At 53.9% G+C, this 16,994-nt stretch overlaps 2 protein-coding genes across 2 annotated transcripts; both read left to right on the top strand.

The window, feature by feature from the left end:
- On the top strand, window positions 1-5,973 carry HOXC13 (homeobox C13; the record flags this gene model as incomplete). Its single annotated transcript, XM_045296336.1, has 3 exons — window positions 1-373; window positions 3,433-3,435; window positions 5,717-5,973. Coding segments are annotated over 3 exons (633 nt in total), but the record flags the coding sequence as incomplete, so codon positions are not given.
- An 8,947-nt stretch (window positions 5,974-14,920) lies between these two features.
- Window positions 14,921-16,490, top strand: HOXC12 (homeobox C12). Its single transcript, XM_004716879.1, has 2 exons — window positions 14,921-15,536; window positions 16,252-16,490. Exons 1-2 carry the CDS (start codon window positions 14,921-14,923, stop codon window positions 16,488-16,490), a joined length of 855 nt encoding a protein of 284 aa, XP_004716936.1.
- Window positions 16,491-16,994: the final 504 nt, after the last annotated feature.

The raw sequence follows: 16,994 nt of genomic DNA, 5'->3' as shown, positions 1-16,994 counted from the left end.
GGCTACCCGTTCGGGGGCAGCTACTACGGCTGCCGCCTGTCGCACAACGTGAACCTGCAGCAGAAGCCGTGCGCCTACCACCCGGGCGACAAGTACCCGGAGCCGTCGGGCGCCCTGCCGGGGGACGACCTATCCTCCAGGGCCAAGGAGTTCGCCTTCTACCCCAGCTTCGCCAGCTCCTACCAGGCGATGCCCGGCTACCTGGACGTGTCGGTGGTGCCCGGGATCAGCGGGCACCCAGAGCCGCGTCACGACGCGCTCATCCCCGTCGAAGGCTACCAGCACTGGGCTCTCTCCAACGGCTGGGACAGTCAGGTGTACTGCTCCAAGGAGCAGTCCCAGTCCGCCCACCTCTGGAAGTCTCCCTTCCCAGGTAAGGCCTGGGCCGGCCGCCGCCGCCGCAGGGCGACCCCTCCCCGCTCTACCTGCCCCGGGGGGGCCCCCACCCGCGCCCCAGCCACCCCCGCCGTCTGGCCCCGGCGCGCCCGCCCGCTCGGCTGGGCAGCCGCGGGAGCCGGCCGGGCGAGCTGCGCTGAGGAATGCGCCGGGGAAGAAATCTGCTCCGACACGTTCCCCGGAGCTGCCGGCCGGGGGTGAAGCAATCACAGGCGCCCAGGCGCCGGGGCCGCCGGCTCGGCTCGGCTCCGGAGCTCGCCGCCTCCTCCCCCTGCTGGCTCCAGCCTCTCGCTGGGATCTGGGTCCCCCAGAGGCCGCTTCCGGCAAGAATAGGGATGGGTGGGCCCTGGGTGCCTTGCCATCCACGATCTTCAGGACAAACGCTCAACCCACTGAATTCTTGATTGAAAAAAATAAGAATCCCCATCACTCGTTTGCCTGTATTTTCTTCAGGATTGCTCAGAGACTGGGCAGTTTATTTTAAGCGGTCTAATTTTGCTAGGATCTGCTGAAGTGTAAAGTGTTTCCTTTTTTCTTGACTTATTTTTAAAATTTGGTCGCAAATTTTCCTGATTATGGATGGAACATTTGAGCTTTAAAAAAAAAAAAAGCTTGGAGAGGGTGTGGAGAGAAAGGGGCTTGCATCCCTCCCTGGGATATAAAATATTTTCCTCTCTGGTACACTGAACTTCACACCAGTATTCCATGTCCCCACTGCCAGTTCCTTCTAATGAGGACCAGTAAAAGAGGGAAAGAAGGGAGTGAGGAGGAGAGGTAGGAGGAGGAAGAAAGGCCCAGTCCAGGGACCCCTCAGTCTTAGTCTTGTGTGACTCTCTACAGGAAGATTCCTCCCTCTTCTGTTGATGCCATAGTTGAACAGGAGATGAGAAAGGCCAGTCAGATATCTCCCAAAACAGTGTCAGAAGCCTCCACTCCGGACTGTGAGAGAAATCAGGATTTGGGCTTGAGCGAATTGAGCACTGGAGTCCAGTTTTCCCATCTGGTGTCTACAGGGGTCCTGCGGGGGTGCTCTGAGCAGTCACAAATGTCTCCCTCCCTGCACTTTCTAGACACACACACCGCTCCACATACTGGTCTAGGGAAATTTTCATTGCAAAATTTAGACCCCAAGACCTCTTCTGGGTGGGCCTGAAATTCCTCTGCATCCGGATTGGGAATAAAGATAGCTAGCACACACACACACACACACACACACTAAGAAATGAGAGAGAGCGCGCACAGAATGTTGTTAGAGTGTAAATAGCGTCTTGTAAATATATCTAAAATGACTTGTAAATATTACGAAGTACAACACAATTCAATACTAGGGTAGGACCAACATTGGGCACCCATTTCTAACAGCCAGGAGATGTAAGTATGGCAGGATTTTAGTGTCATGCATCACCTCCACTGCATGCAATAGTATTTTAATATAATATAATTTCTGTTATAATAACCTAGTGTGAGACATAATGACACATGTCTAGATGACAGTCAATTCACATGCAGGCTGGCAGTGATGCATTATTGAAAGATGGTCCTTTAACTCCCCATCTCACCCAAATGAAAAGCTCCTTAGGAGATAGGGATACAGCATAAATTCCTGGAACAGTTGAAGAGCCATGTCAAAAAGTCTAGGGACAGGATACAGGTGCCCACTGTGGATGGGGCAAGCCAGACCAGACCGAGAGCAATGGATGAAGAAGGAGCGGAGCTGCCAGACCTGAGTGCTCTGCCATTCTTGTGTGTGTGTGGAATGGGGTGGGAGTGAAGAACCAAGAGGAGCTCAGAAATATCCTGGAGCAAAATAAACACTTCAGAACACACACCACCACCACCACCACCACCACCACCACCCCGGGGGGGGGAAAAAACCCTACAATACAAATGCCTTCTCATCACAGCCTCTTAAGGAAAAATGTGTCTGAAATATAAAAAGACAGCTCAGTTGACATTGGCTACACATTGAATAGCATGATGTAGAAATGGGTAGGAAGCCCAGTGCCGTCACTGCAGTTATGTCTTCACACCTCGCCTGGTGGAAACAACCATGCTGGTGTGTCTCAGAGAGCTCAGAGGTCCAGGCAAGAGGCAGATGAAAAGGAAATTATCTTCAGTCACCCTCCATCTCCCTACCCACACAGCAAGCCTTTAGAAGTAGTGAGATTTCTAGATAACTCTGTCTATGCAATTGTGGTTTGTGCGGCAGCATCTAGGCATAAACACTACTGTCTCTGTTCAGGGCCTCTGGCTCTGAGCAAACTCACCTCTGGCAGTCTAGGCTGGTGTGGGAGATGGAGGCAATTGTTCAGAAAGATCTAGGTAATTAGGGCCAACATGTATTGTGGCTTCTTCTGTGCCCCAATTATACAGACCCTGGCCTCACTTCTGTGTTGGTGGGTTGTCTCTCTGTGGTGAGTGTAGACTCTTTTTTCTTTCTTTCTTTTTTTGGGGGGAGAAGCCTATATTCCACAAGAAAATCAGAAACTGAGAGGGAAATAGAGAGAGGGAGGTGGGGTGCAGGGCCGAGAAGACAGTGGTAGAAAGAAAGTGCAACAGTGGGTTATTTGGGTCTTTCTGAGAGTCCCTACTGACAAGCCAGGTGTTGGGCTTGGGTTGGTTGAGAAGAGCAACCAGTACTTCTCACCAAATCAGACCAGAACAGTGTTCTCTTCAGAGGCCAGGGCCAAGTTATGGGGTTGGCAGTTAAGAGCAAGTGAGCAATGGGGCATAGAAGCCCCTTAGCCCCAAGAGAAAACTGAGGAAGGAGAGCATTGATCTGATTTTCATTCTATTACCCAAGGTGTACTGTAGGTTTCCAGGTATGAAGTGGTTTGTACTCTGGAGGGAAACTGGGGAAAGGTGGATTGGAAAATGTATAACCAAGTTCCCACTGACTTTAAGCAGTGTAGACACAACTCTTGGACTAAGCGACCCCATGTTTCCATGTCTGCAGATCCACTTCCTTCCCAAACAAGGCAACAGACAATAAAAAAGGGGCTTCTTGAGAAGGAGAGGCTGGAGCTGTTTCCACAGGAGGTCAAACCAACCATCAGTTTGGTCTGACCCATGAGAAATCGCCAAATCCATCCTCTGCTTTCTATAAAGAGAAATAACTAGCTTAGACCAGTTGTGTATTTTTAATTGATTTTTAGGATTGTGTCAATTAAACCTCATTTAAAATTTAGAATTGGTATTCAGAGGCCCAAAATTGGTTAGGTAATTATGAGACTTTGCAGAAAGTGGGATAAAAACATTAGGGACAATTATCTGAGTAATGAGGAAACCCAAGCCCACTTTTATCCTTCTTAATCCTGAAGGGAAAAGAGGTGTTTAAAACTGGGTTGTATTAGGTCACTTTTTCCCATTTGAAAATTTGCTGTAGCTTTATGCTTACAGTCAGAAAATCTGGGTTTAAAAATCTGATTCTGCCATTTTGGTTATTTTGCCCACTTTGAGCCTCGGATTCCAGTTCTTGTGCAATTGGTTTAATAAAATAAAGAAATCTTCTGAAGATTAAATACAAAACTTCATGGTATCACCACTTACTCTCTTGGGTTTTTTTGTTATTTACCCTCTTGGGGCTTAAAAAAATTTTTTTTACCTTGTTGGTTTTTCTGTCAGCCTCAGAGCCTTCATTTTCTGAATCATGCCCCGATCTAGAAATCACAACACATCTGAGAACGCAGAGATCTTTTTAAAATTATCTTGTAAAACAAAGTTTATTTTTAACCTACAGAATCTGAGCTGTTCAAGTGGAGTTATTTTGTTTTTCAGAATCAAACAAACAATTTTCCTGGGAAGCTGTCTTTGTGAAGACAGCCAAGCCAAGACATGGACCCACCCCACCCCCCACCTGTACACACCCCCTCTCCCTGTCCATTTTCTTCTGACCATCCACCCCCCCAATTTTTATCCTGGCCCTGGCCCTCCTGAATAAACATGGGTCCCTGGAAAAACAGACGCAGTGGTCAAGGGTGTAGGGAAGGTGTTTTGTGAGGATGGAGTTTCAGGAAGAGCTGTGTCTTCACTTTGGGCTGTGTCTGTGCCTCCAAAGGACATGAGAATGAAGGGGAAATCCCTAAGGTCCAGCCCTTCCTATAGAGTCCTTCTGGAAAAGTCTAACAATTACACAGGTGGGGGAAGGGAGAGAAGCTGAAGGGTGAATTATTCAAATAGTCTCCCTAGTTCCCCATTTACCAGCCAAAGTGTTGCCATGACCTTTTATTAACAGGGGAAAGAATGGTGGACGGGAAGCATATCATTGACTTTTTAAAGTTGTTATAAAATTTTCAGGGACCTAAAGAAAGGAGAGATTGGACCCTTAGTGGTCGGGATAACAGTATCTTCAGGGCCTGGGAATCTGGTCACTACATGAGGTGGAGGCAGTTACTCCAGCCTGGAAGGAAAGAAGAGGGGGTTGGTGTAGAGTCCCTTCTGTTTTAATGAAGGGCCATTTGTAAGACCCACTGAAGGGAGGCAAGAGTCATTCATTGGAAGACGGGAACCCGGGTCAAGTAGGTAGACCCTGGAGGATGGATCTCCACCTTGGAAGAATCTGTTTATCTCTGTCTTGGTCCCTGGAACCCCTTAAAGTGGGTAATGTTAGTTAGGTATCTGTCAACAAACACAGTCATTCCATCCCAGGCCCTACCCTGAATTGAATGTGAATGCCTTCTAAGTAGGCTGACTTCACAGGACCACTTAGCAGCAGTGTCCAGACCTCTCTACCTGCAACCGCCCCTCTCCCTGCCAGAGCTGCCTCTAAACACCCTGATAACAAGGGGCAGAGGAGAGCTGATGTGCTCAGTGCAAAAAGGAAGGCGTTTTCTGAATGCCGGAGACCCTGTAGGCTTGGGAGGCCAAGGTGGGATTGGGGGAGGAGGAGCGAACTCTGCGGAGAGTCAAAGATCCCAACACTGTGCAGAGCCATAGAGAACCCTCAAGCAAGAGGGCATTTTACAATATGGCTCCCGCATATATTTAAATGTTGGGTGTATTTGTTCATCATGGGATTTTTACATTGAGTTTTACTTTTGAAGCGTTGCATTAAAATAGTACTTATCATAATTGTTGAATGTTTTGCTGCCCTACCCCCCCCATCCCCCCACCCCCGCAATTTTCCCCATGGGCGAATGGAATGCCGAAGATTCACTCTCCTGGTGTCCTTGTGGGTAACAGACTTGCAAAGAATCGTGGGGAGGGTTCCCACGAACCGCAGCAGTCTGGATCCCTCCGGCAGCGGCTCCGGCCGGCAGCCCAGGCAGGATCCCAGCCGCACCTCGTCCTCCCACCCACCCACTCTGTCCTTCCCTCCTAGACGTGGTGCCCCTACAGCCCGAGGTGAGCAGCTATCGGCGAGGACGCAAGAAGCGCGTGCCCTACACCAAGGTGCAGCTGAAGGAGCTGGAGAAGGAGTACGCGGCCAGCAAGTTCATCACCAAAGAGAAGCGCCGGCGCATCTCAGCCACCACGAACCTCTCCGAGCGCCAAGTCACCATCTGGTTCCAGAACCGGCGGGTCAAAGAGAAGAAGGTGGTCAGCAAATCGAAAGCACCTCATCTCCACTCCACCTGACCGCCCACCCGCTAGCCCGCCCCATCTATTTATGTCACCGCTTTGTACCATAACCGAACCCACAGAAGGACACGTCGCCGGTGGTGCAGATGAATATTTAATATTAACAATAAAGAGGAACCACGCTGCCCTGCCAAGACGGAGAGGAGCTGGGCTGTGGCTCAACCGCCCACGACTCCCCCGCCCCTGCCCCAACCTCCATCCAGAGGGAACCCACCTTGCCTCCGCAGTTTCTTTGAAGGGGCATTCAGATGGACCCAGGGGGTCCCTCAGAGGAAAGTTGTAGGCCTCCACTTCCTCTTGCCCTTCCCCTTCGGCTTTCAGAAAGCGAGTGGCCCTGAGAAGGCAGGGTGAGGGTACCCCAAGGAACTGCTTGCCCAACCCTTACTCAGGAGGACAGAGGACCTCTCAAAGCCACAGCCTCCTGGCAGAACGTGGCCAGCTCACACTTTCCTTCCAGTTCCTCCTCTTCCTCCTCCTCTTCCGTGCCCCTCCTGCCCTCCTCAAGCGAAATTTCCCAGTGAGGGTTTTTTCTGTGCACATTTAAAAGTCACGTTCATATTAAAATCATCCTTGGGAATCTGGCAGCATGGCTGGAGACCAGAGGGTGCACCAGGTGCTCTCTCTATCCTGCATTTGTCCCAACAAAAGATGGAGGTCAACACACACACACACACACACACACACACACACACACACACACACACACACACACACACACACACACCCTAACCAGGAAGAAGAGCCTTTGACCCCAGCCCCCTCACCCGCTTCTGCTCCCTAAGCCAAGAGGGGAAAATCCAAGAAAACCGACACTCCTGCCAGGCTGCTCAATGCTTCTTCCATGTCTTATCTCTTTGCTGAACTCTCGCTCTCTTGGCCTCCCTCTCTCTTTCTCTCTCTGTAGGAAGGTGGGGTGTCCGGCCAGGTACAGAGGCAGAATTGTTTCCATGCAAAAGATAGGTAGCCGTTTACTTTCAGGAGGCTGGAGTAACTCGCCCCCACATTGGCATTCCCCTCCTCAAAGGCCAACTTGGTGCTTCGGGAAGGCCCCTCACCTCTCCCCCTTCCCACTGGCACATTACAAAACAGTGTTCTTGGAAAAGGTCCATCAGAAGTAGGGTCTCTCTCTCTCTCTCTCTCTCTCTCTCTCTCTCTCTCTCTCTCTTTAATGTTGTGTACCTGTATATAGTATTGTGAAGTCAGAGTGACAATGTACTGAATGCAAAACGGGGAGAGGAAATCCCACAAACTTGTTTTTAAAATAAAATCTTTTTGTTTTTTGGCCTTGATTTTATTGCTCGGATTCTTTCTGAAGTCCCTTCCATCCACCAACTGTCTGGGCAGCTTTAAGACTCCCTTCTTCCGAATGGGCGGAAGATGAGAGTTTAAACACCACCCAAGCTAAGGAAACCTCAGCCCATGTTTGCGCCATTTGAGATCGATCCCAAGCATCAGGTCATTCAAGTTGTTGACAGTATTGAGAGATGCCTAATTTAAATGTGTATACTTTGGGAGCCAGAGAATCAGGGACAGACCGGCAAGGAAGGCTTCTTCTGCACAGGTGAGTTAGAAGAGTAGCCATTCCCTTTCTGTTAACAAGGGGAGCTCAGGTCTGGCTCTGGTTGCTGAGAAAGTAGCATCCCAGTTGGGCCACCAACTCCAGTGCTTTCACAGGGCCCGATCTCTCTCTGGTGGAAGGGGACAGTCTCCTGGAGACAGCAGTGACCACAGCATTCCCTGACTGCCTCTTTTCCATTGATTTATGCAGGGAAATCTTCTGATTGGTAGGACCCCAATTCAAGAAGCCAGCCCCACTTTTTCTCTGAGGCCTCTCCAGGGAATGCCAGTCTTTCAGGCAAGGGGAGCCCATGCAGACTCTGCCACTAATTTGTTTTCCCTGTCGCACGCTGCTTCTGTGCCTATCTCCCTATCTGGTGGAGTTAATGAGATCATTAAGTTGTCAGGTTAAGAGACTTTTAAAAAGCAATCTAGCCTAAAACAATGTTATCTCAGATTAAATCTTAACTGCAACAATTTTTATTTATATATAATATTTTTCCTCTCTGGAGACACAGAAAGACTGGAGGTTGGACATGAGCGCTCTGCAATGGATCTCCCTTTGCCTGATGACTGTGGCTTTTACATTTTCATTTAAATAAATGTTTGTGGAGGTGAAACACACTGACCCAGGTCTGCACACACACACACACACACACACACACACATCACATACAGGGGGGGGGGATGTGGGGCTCTGAAAGACAAAAAGCCTGGCCTGAAGAGTTTGCTGTCCGAAGAGGCTCTGAATGTCAGGATTTTTATTCAGTCTCAATTTGGGTTAATTGCCAGGGAACCACAGGGCAGTGGGATTTTGTCAGAGAAGAGATGGCTCTCCCAAGGTTAAGGTTCATGCTTAATTTCTTTCTCTTTTCTCTCCCTATCAACCATTCCAACTTCTCCCCAAGACTCTTTGGTGTCTCCTGAGATGAAAAAGGTTGCCGCTTGACATACAGATTTCATCAGGACAAAGAACCCAGTGAGCAAGAGTCCCTCTTCCTTGGTACCACCAGTCCCCACCCCTCTCGATGCAGCAACACACCAGGGAATCCTATGACATGGTGCACTTTGGAGACTCTATAGGATGAGAGGGAGTCCAGAGTTCTTCAAGGGACTCCTCCACTTTCGCACACAGATTATACATAAATATTTGGTCCTCTGTCCCCTTAGGAAGGGACTCAAGTGGAGCCCTGGAGAAAAGGGCCACAGAGTGCATTAGGACACCTGTGATCCAAACAAGAACTGAAGGCCTTTGAGCTCCTGGGCCAGGTGCTCAGAATCCTCCCACCGAACTAAATGTGCCTACATTGATTTGAGAGAATGACCAGCCTGGATGAATTTTGAATTTTAGCTTGTGGCTTAAAAAAAAAGACAAGACAATTGTGCTGGGAGAGGGCTCTAGTGTCAGTGTGCATTCTGAGGAGGCAAAGTCTGAAAGTATTTTCTCGATCTTTCAAATCGTCTCAATTCCCTTCTCCCTAGTTCTTGGTATCCTCTTTAGGGAACTCGGTGAGTCTTCCTATGAAAATGGGAGGGGGAAGCCAAAGAGAACTTCCTCCGCCTTTCTTGCCAGCATGTGTGTCACCAGCAGACACTCTTATCTCCCTGGGTTGTGTGCTTTCTCTTCTGTCCTGACAACTGGGAAAAAGGCTTTCCCTCCAAGGGAGGCCAGCCTCCGGGCGGCTTTGTGCGAAGGCACACGCACATCTGAGGGTGTGGAGGGGCAGGAGGTCTGAAGGATTGTGCGCCCCAGACAGAGGCTTTGCCAGGAAACAGAGAGCCTACCCAGAGCCCCACAACCAGGAATCAATCGAGGGGCTCCCGATGGGCTTGGGACTTCACAAGACTCCCCATCCGGAGGTCCAGCTGCCACTAGATCCATTCTGGAGCCTGGGCGCAAAACCTTTCGCCTCCAGCATCTCAGTCTCAGCCTTTCAGCTGGTCTTCCCAAGACACAGCGGGAACCCACCTGAGGGGGCAAGGCCAGCAGTTCTCAGGCGATTCCTCTGTGCAAGTCTCGGAGACCATCTGCTAGGAGGCGCGTCCACATCGGCTGGGTCAGCAGTGCAGGGCCAGCAGACCAGTGTGGGCACAAGGCAGCCATAGGCTCTCTGAACAGCCCTCCCTTTGGAGCTGGGGACCCTGAAGCAGCCCCCTCTGTAGCACCATCCAGTTCAAAAGAGCACTCTCCTCCCCAGGACCTGCCTGCAACCCGCCCACCCCCAAGCCCCAAGTGCACTTTCAGGACCGCTTTCCAGACCTGAGCTGGGGGAAGGATTGAGGGGCCCAGGGGAGCAAGGGGCTTCTGGGAGGAGGACGGGCCAGTGTCTCTTTGCAACCAACCAGGCTCCTCCTCTTTTAGCCTTGACCGTGACTAGGTCTTTCTGACCTTGACATCACTGGGAGTACACGGAGGGGGGAGGGTAGAAAAGGCCTTGATCTTCCGGTGGGCAGCAGAGGGGAGGGCCGCTCACCCCCTCGAAGCGCCTTTCCCCTTCCCGCCAGAGCCCGCCGCTCTCTGTTTACACACAGAGGAGGTGTCGTCGCCAGTCTAGACAGGGGCGCTAATAACGCCCATAAAAGGCGGCCTCGCCAGAGATGCTCTGCAACTCAGCCCCTGCTCGCCTGCCGCTGGCCGCTCCCTCCGCCTCTCCCGCCCCGCCCTCGACCGATACCTTGGCTGGGCCTGAGGGCGGCCATGGAAAAGGGGGACCAAGAGGGTTTTCCGAGGCTACGAACACTCCACCCCCCACCTTTCTGAACCTCCCTCATCTCCAAAGGTAAGTGGACGCGTTTCTTTCCCAGGACCACCGCCCTTCAGGTCCGCAGCCCACACGCTGATCCAATTCGACTGCACGACCCCAGCCCCAAACTGGAGGCCTGGATTTGGGAAGTAGCTGGGTCGCTAGGCTGAACAGACCTCAGGCCTCCCCAGAGCTGGCCCGGGCCACAGGCCATGGTCAGGCCTGCGGACCAGACAGAGGGGTGAGAGCCCTCCAGGGAGTCTCCACCCAGCTTCAAGGCCCTCCAAGACGACCAGGTCCTGGGCTCAGAGATACATACCCAGCGGGAGGCTGTGGGTGTGGCACTAGAGGTTTTGTGTGGGTGTGTGTTGGGGTTTTAAATTTTTTTTTTAACTTGGTCCCCACCCACACCTTTCCAAACACTCAGTAATTCACTAGGCGGAGGAGATCCTCTGCTGGCGGAGGGGGGAAATGTCAGAGCCCGAGATCGGCTTAACTGTTAGTGCGCCGAAAGGCAGAGAAAACGGACAAGATGGCTGGTTTGGGGACCATCAGGTGGGAGTGGAGAGGTGGTCTCCCAGAGGAGCCTGTGTGAGAGCCCTCCCCACCTGACGTCATTCTCCGAGGTGCAGCCAAGAGGAGCTTTCAGGGTGGGCGGGGCCCAGAGGGACGGTGGAGAAATGGAGCTGGTCCCATACACTTTGCTTGAACCTGCAAGTCTGACTTGGTCCCCTCACCCCAAAGATTGCCCAGTCCTGCCCTTGCCCAAGCCACAGAAGCTGTGAACGCGGCATTTGGGGTGGGGAGGGCAGCGTTTCCCAATCAACTGAAGTGTTGAGCGTCCCCAAGGATTGGGAGCGTGGACAGTGGGCCCCACACTGATGTTGATGAAGCAGTGAGAAAGGAGACAGCCTCTCACGCCATCCCCGCAGCCCCTTCAGAACCGGACAAAGATCTCTTCAGTCCCAGTCCCAAGCCAAAGAAGAAAGGGGTCGGGCAGAGGCCCAGACCCAAAGGCCTCTAGGCCACTTCTTACCTCCCCTGCTCCGCTGCCTGCCTAGCTCTGTCTCAAGTCCCAGGTGGTGGTGGGAGGGGGGTAATGCACTTGACCTGCCTCATTTGCATACGCAGCAGAGCAGCTTTCTGCAAATTAGACACTGACCTTGAGCTGGACCACCTCGACTTCCCCACAGCCCAGCACTGCGGGGAATAATTCTGACCTGGAGTAGGCCAGGTAGCCGGAACACGGCTGTCCACAGCTGCCCTGGCGGTGGCCCAACCATTCCCTTCGCAGCCACCTCCGGCCAGACGGGCTAGGGGGGAGGCCTGGAGGAAGAGGGAGAGATAGAGACGAACAGAGAAGGCGCAGAGGTGGTTGGTGGTGCGGCATTCAGCTGATAGTGGACGCGCTGAAAGGCGCAGACTGCACGGGTCTTCCACGAAAGCCTTGGACCACATCTTTGCCTTCTGTTTTAATTAACCCCAATTAATGAGAAGGGCATGGTTGAGCTGGGCCAGCTGTAGCGGACCCCGTGGTCCAGGGACCCGACTGGCCGAACCCTCTAGCCGTGTGGTTTGATGAATGCGCGCGAGTGCGTGGACGCAGGCAGCGCGGTGACTCCCGGGTTCCCGAGCCTCCGCCTGGGCAATCGTATCTTCGCTTATGCTCAGCGTGGTGCAGACGGATTCATCCCTGGCGAGCGCGGCTGCCCAGAGCTTGGGACCGCAAGTCCTGCTCAGCCTTCCGAGCCCCAGCCAGCTCCCGCAGAGGTTGGATTTGGGTTTGAAGCTTCGCACCCGAGCCTCCCGCCGGCCCCGGGGACCCAGGCTGGGAGCGGCGCTCTGGGACCTATCTCCGGAACCCGGTTCAAAGGGAGGGTGGGGGGGTGCTGAGCAGCTGAGCGGCTTCGACGACCGGGTAGCTCAAAAGCGGACAGAATTGTGAGGGTGCTCAGAGAGGCTGGGCTCTTTTTGATTGCCCGGGTCCTCCCCAGGATCTTGGAAACCCATCCGCTCACCGTGGGACCGGGACTTGTGGGTTTGCTGAATTTCTCCATGAAAGGACTCTGCCTGGAGAGAAGAGGGCTTAGGGGAAGTGACCGCCTCTGACGTTGCTTACCCGACTCCAAAAAACGTACCTCTGGGAACAGGAGGCCCTCAACCCAGGCTCCTTCCCCGGTGGTGGTGGTGCAGCTGCGACCCTGTGGCCAAGGCTCTGCGCGCCCAGAGGCCGGGCCCAGGAGGGCAGCGAGCAGAGCTCCAGGCTGAGGTCTGTCAACGACAGAGAGATGGGCAGAAGCTGAGACCATTCTCCTGGGGTCCCCTTTGCAGGATATTGGGGTCATATTGGAGGAGAACAGCGTGTAGAGAGGATGCTCTTTCTTCACCCCACCCCAAACGCTAGAAATGAGTAGGCGTCCTTTGCATCCACAATAGCGGCGGCGGCAGAGCAGCGAGGCCCCGGAGATGCTGGGCGGAGACCTAGCCGCCGGGTCAGCCTTTGGTGTTCGGTTTGAATTGAAAACTGTGAACTGTAACAATATGAACTGTCACACCCTGTTTCTCTTTATGACTGAAACAACCCCCCAATTACATTTTTTTTGGAAAACAGCATTCTCCGTGGAATTCATTTGTTCATCTTGCAAAGGGGGCCTCACTAAATCCGATGTTGGAAATACTGAGGGATGCTTCTCGCCGCAGCCGCGCTGTCCCTTAATCAATTAGGCTCCAAGAGGCCATTGCAGGCTGGGTCTCCGGGTCCGCTCCCCCGTGTCCCCTGGTCTCTCAACTAGGACCTCCTGCGAAGGTGTCTTCTTGAGGCTGGCATCCCACCTCTTGGCCTCGGTTCTGTCAAGTGGGTCAGGTCTGGGGCGGACTAGGGTAGGAAGGACCCTGCCTGAGAGCCAGGCGGACCCTGGCTGGGAAGGGGAACCGGCCAAGCTGGGCGAGGAGCGCACGCTGCGCTGGGAGCGGTGAGCTGCCGCGCGGGCCCGAGCCGGCGGCGCCCGGGGGCACACATTTCTGTCCGAGTAAAAAGCTGTGATTTGGGATATGATTTCGCCCTGGGAGCAGTGGAATTCGAAGAATCTGTGTCTCTCTGAGTCGTGTCCTGCAGAGGAAAGAAGGGCGGGGTGGGGTGGGGGTGAGACCCTTCCCCCCGCTTAGGTCTGCTTTCGCAGCTTCCGTTGAATCTCAGTTAAAATTCACCTCTGAAAGTTTTCTCGTCTCCCCAATTTTCTCTACACTTTCCGGTGTCATCTCCTATTTAGCCCTTAGGTTGACTGAGCTCTTTCTCTAACCTTGTTTGTATTCATTAAAACCGTGCAGTGGGTAAGAACCCCAGAGAATCACCTCAAAGCCCAGGGTTGTGTCCCTTGGACCCCAAACACCTACTTTGGGAGGGTTTGGTTTGTCCGTTTAACGTTTAACGTGCTTGGCTATGTCGGTGGACCTAGTTAAAATCGGGGTTGGTTTTTCACAGCTGTAGCTGAAGCCCTCCAACGGCCGGCCAGCGGTGGGTTCTCAGCCTTCCCCGGAGCAGATGGGGTAGGCACCATAAATATAATTTTACGCCCCCAACAAGACCATTCTCCCCGGCAAGGAAGGGGTTTTCCCTCACTCGCAGCCCATCTCAGACATAGCTGCTATCTTGTGGTCCCAGACTGCTGTTTTCTGAGTTTGGGGGTGTCCCCTCCATAGTGAGAATCAAAAAGCCTCTCCCACCAGACTGGGGCACTCAGACGCCATCGGACACCCCTCAGCCAGCCAGAGCACCAAAGAGTCCCCAGATTTCCAGTAGCCCCAGGCAGGTCTGCTGGAGCTGGGCACTGCCCTTTCTGTCTGCTTCCTCTGCTTATCCCTTCTCTCACCGTGAGGTGAGAAAGTGTCAGTCTGCCGTTACCAATGATCCCTGAGTCCATGCACAGGGAGAGGATCCCAAGCATCTCCCCAAACTCACGAGGAGGAGAAGGAGCTGGCACTGAAGAGTGGAGCAGCAGCAGAGCTGGGAGAGACGCCACAGGGAAATCTGTCCTTAGCCCCGCTTTGCCTCTACTGTAAATAAACCCCGAGCCAAAGGGCTCATCCGTCTCCTTAAACAGCCAGTAAACTTTATATGACACAATATCTAATAGTAATTTATTGGGGAGATATTGTAAATTCCAACGGTTTTAGTTAATAAAGGAGCTAATTAAAGAGGGATGGGCTGTGCTGGCCCAGCTGTTGGTTACAAGATAATACATCTGGCGGGGGGAAGGGGGTGGAGAAGGCCTGTGTGGGTGCAGGGGTAAGGCTGTGAGGGCATTTGGGGTTTGGCTTTCTCCCTCACCCCCTCTTTCTCTTGCCCCATGTTAGCCGATTGCTTCGATCGCTGTCATCGCATTTATATGATCTAAAAAAGAAAACAACCACAGAATCCAGAGAATAAGCTGCCCCCCCTCCCTGGGCCCTCCTCCCCACCCAGGATTAGGAGGGGAAGTTGGAGTTGGCGTCGGGTGGTGAGTGGGGGGGTTCGATGTCCCCACTCCTCCCCCTGGCGGCGGCGTCCACGTGAGCTCGGCGGCCAATGGGTGGCGGGTGCAGGTTTAACTATGTTTAATGTCAGATAGCAATAAAGTAGAAGCCGCCGGTCGGGCCCCGCGGAAATGGGCGAGCATAATCTCCTGAATCCCGGGTTTGTGGGGCCGCTGGTGAACATCCACACGGGAGACACCTTCTACTTCCCCAACTTCCGGGCTTCCGGGGCGCAGCTGCCCGGGCTGCCTTCGCTCTCTTACCCGCGCCGCGACAACGTGTGCTCGCTGCCCTGGCCGTCGGCGGAGCCTTGCAATGGCTACCCGCAACCCTACCTCGGCAGCCCGGTGTCGCTCAACCCGCCCTTCGGCCGCACGTGCGAGCTGGCGCGAGTGGAGGACAGCAAGGGCTACTACCGCGAGCCTTGCGCCGAGGGCGGCGGCGGCGGCGGCCTGAAGCGGGAGGAGCGCGGGCGCGACGCGGGCCCGGGGGCCGGTCCTGGGGCTGCCCTGCTGCCCCTTGAGCCGTCGGGGCCGCCCGCGCTGGGCTTCAAGTACGACTACGCGGCGGGGGGCGGCGGCGGCGGCGACGGCGGCGCGGGTCCCCCGCACGACCCGCCTTCGTGCCAGTCCCTGGAATCGGACTCCAGCTCGTCCTTGCTCAACGAAGGCAACAAGGGCGCCGGGGCCGGCGACCCTGGCAATTTGGTGTCTCCCTTGAATCCCGGCGGCGGGCTCTCAGGCAGCGGTAAGGACCCCGGCCCACTCCCGATGAGCATTTGGGACAGGACAGCTTCCCCAGGAGGGCAGGGTGGGACTGCCCTGGGTGACAGAATAAGTGGCTAGCCAGCGGGTCTTTAAAACATGGAGCGGTGGAGGGGAAGAGCCCTATAAACATGTAAATATCCCCATAAAAGAACTGGAGGAATCCTCTTTCTCTCCAGCCTAGGAGGGGACCGAGGAGATCCGGTGCTTCTGCAGAGGAGGGGGCTCCTGGCCGGGATTTTCTCAGGCCTGAGGATGGGGTGAGACCACCTGGTCATGGTTCTCCCAATTGCCACCCTCCACCTTCTAGGGCCCTCTTTATCCACAGCTGTTTTGCTTTTAAGAAATGTCAGGGGGCACTGCTGGCTCTTCTGCACTGCTCAAGTTCTCTGTAGTGGAGGGGGTGAGAGAAGGGACCGGGTCATGAGTGGGGAAAGAGAGAAGGAAGGAGGGTAGAGATTTAGGGCCAGGATGGTGTTGCAGGGGGTTGAGACTGAGGAGGTATGAGAAGGGGTGAAGGAGGGAGAGTGTGATGAAGACCCAAGAGTTGGTGGGGCTGGTGACGGGCACTAGAAGAGGCTACCATATGCCTGGCGAGAGGAGTGAGTGGTTGGGCAGGCGGCCACGGTGCCGAAGGCTGGGAAGGGACTGGTCACCCCTTGGTCCTCTGGCCAACTGTGCGGTTCATCTCCACCCAGGCGCGCCCTGGTACCCGATCCACAGCCGGTCACGGAAGAAGCGCAAGCCCTATTCGAAGTTGCAGCTGGCGGAGCTGGAGGGCGAGTTTTTGGTGAACGAGTTCATCACCCGCCAGCGCAGGAGGGAACTCTCAGATCGCTTGAATCTTAGTGACCAGCAGGTCAAGATCTGGTTTCAGAACCGGAGAATGAAAAAGAAAAGACTTCTGTTGAGGGAGCAAGCCCTCTCCTTCTTTTAGGGGATGGTGACACACAAGGGCGCCAGCCCCAGACTGAGTCTGGCCCTGTCAGAGAGCAAGAGGGGGGGGCCGCCTGGAACATCGCCTACCCCCTGCTTAGAGCGCCAGGCAGGCCCTCCTTGGACGTTGTCTTGTCTGTTTTGTTCCTGGTTCCTTCTCACACACACCCTGCAGCCCCAGCCAGGTCCCAAAGAAAGGAAAGAAACTCCGTGGGGAAGAGAGGAGCGAGCGGGGAGCCACAGTGGCAGGGGGCAGGGTGTGTGTGCTGGCTTATTTCAGTCAAGACTGGGCCACTGCTCTGCCCTCTGAGCTCTGAGGCTCTGAGAAGCTGCGCCCCCCCCCCCCCCCCCCCCCATCTCCCTTTCCCACTACTTCCCTGGTGAGGTCTCAAATCTCAGCCTGCAGGAGCAGACTAAGCTGGGGACAGCGAAACTGAGAACTTCCCAAACTCTTAGTTGGTGGGATAGGTGAGGATACCCCCTAAAGAAAGTGAAAACTAAAGTA

Source organism: Echinops telfairi, unplaced genomic scaffold (assembly GCF_000313985.2).
Source record: "Echinops telfairi isolate 266 unplaced genomic scaffold, ASM31398v2 ScPeMD7_7404;HRSCAF=8442, whole genome shotgun sequence".
In the NCBI taxonomy this organism is placed as follows: Eukaryota; Metazoa; Chordata; class Mammalia; order Afrosoricida; family Tenrecidae; genus Echinops; species Echinops telfairi.
This window is presented reverse-complemented; position numbering and strand designations above follow the sequence as displayed.

Excerpts from the sequence above, each read along its gene's own strand:
- HOXC12 (XM_004716879.1), top strand. The coding sequence starts at position 14,921 with ATGGGCGAGCATAATCTCCTGAATCCCGGGTTTGTGGGGCCGCTGGTG. Across the intron at positions 15,537-16,251 it reads CGGCGGGCTCTCAGGCAGCG|GCGCGCCCTGGTACCCGATC; the intron begins GTAAGGACCCCG and ends ATCTCCACCCAG.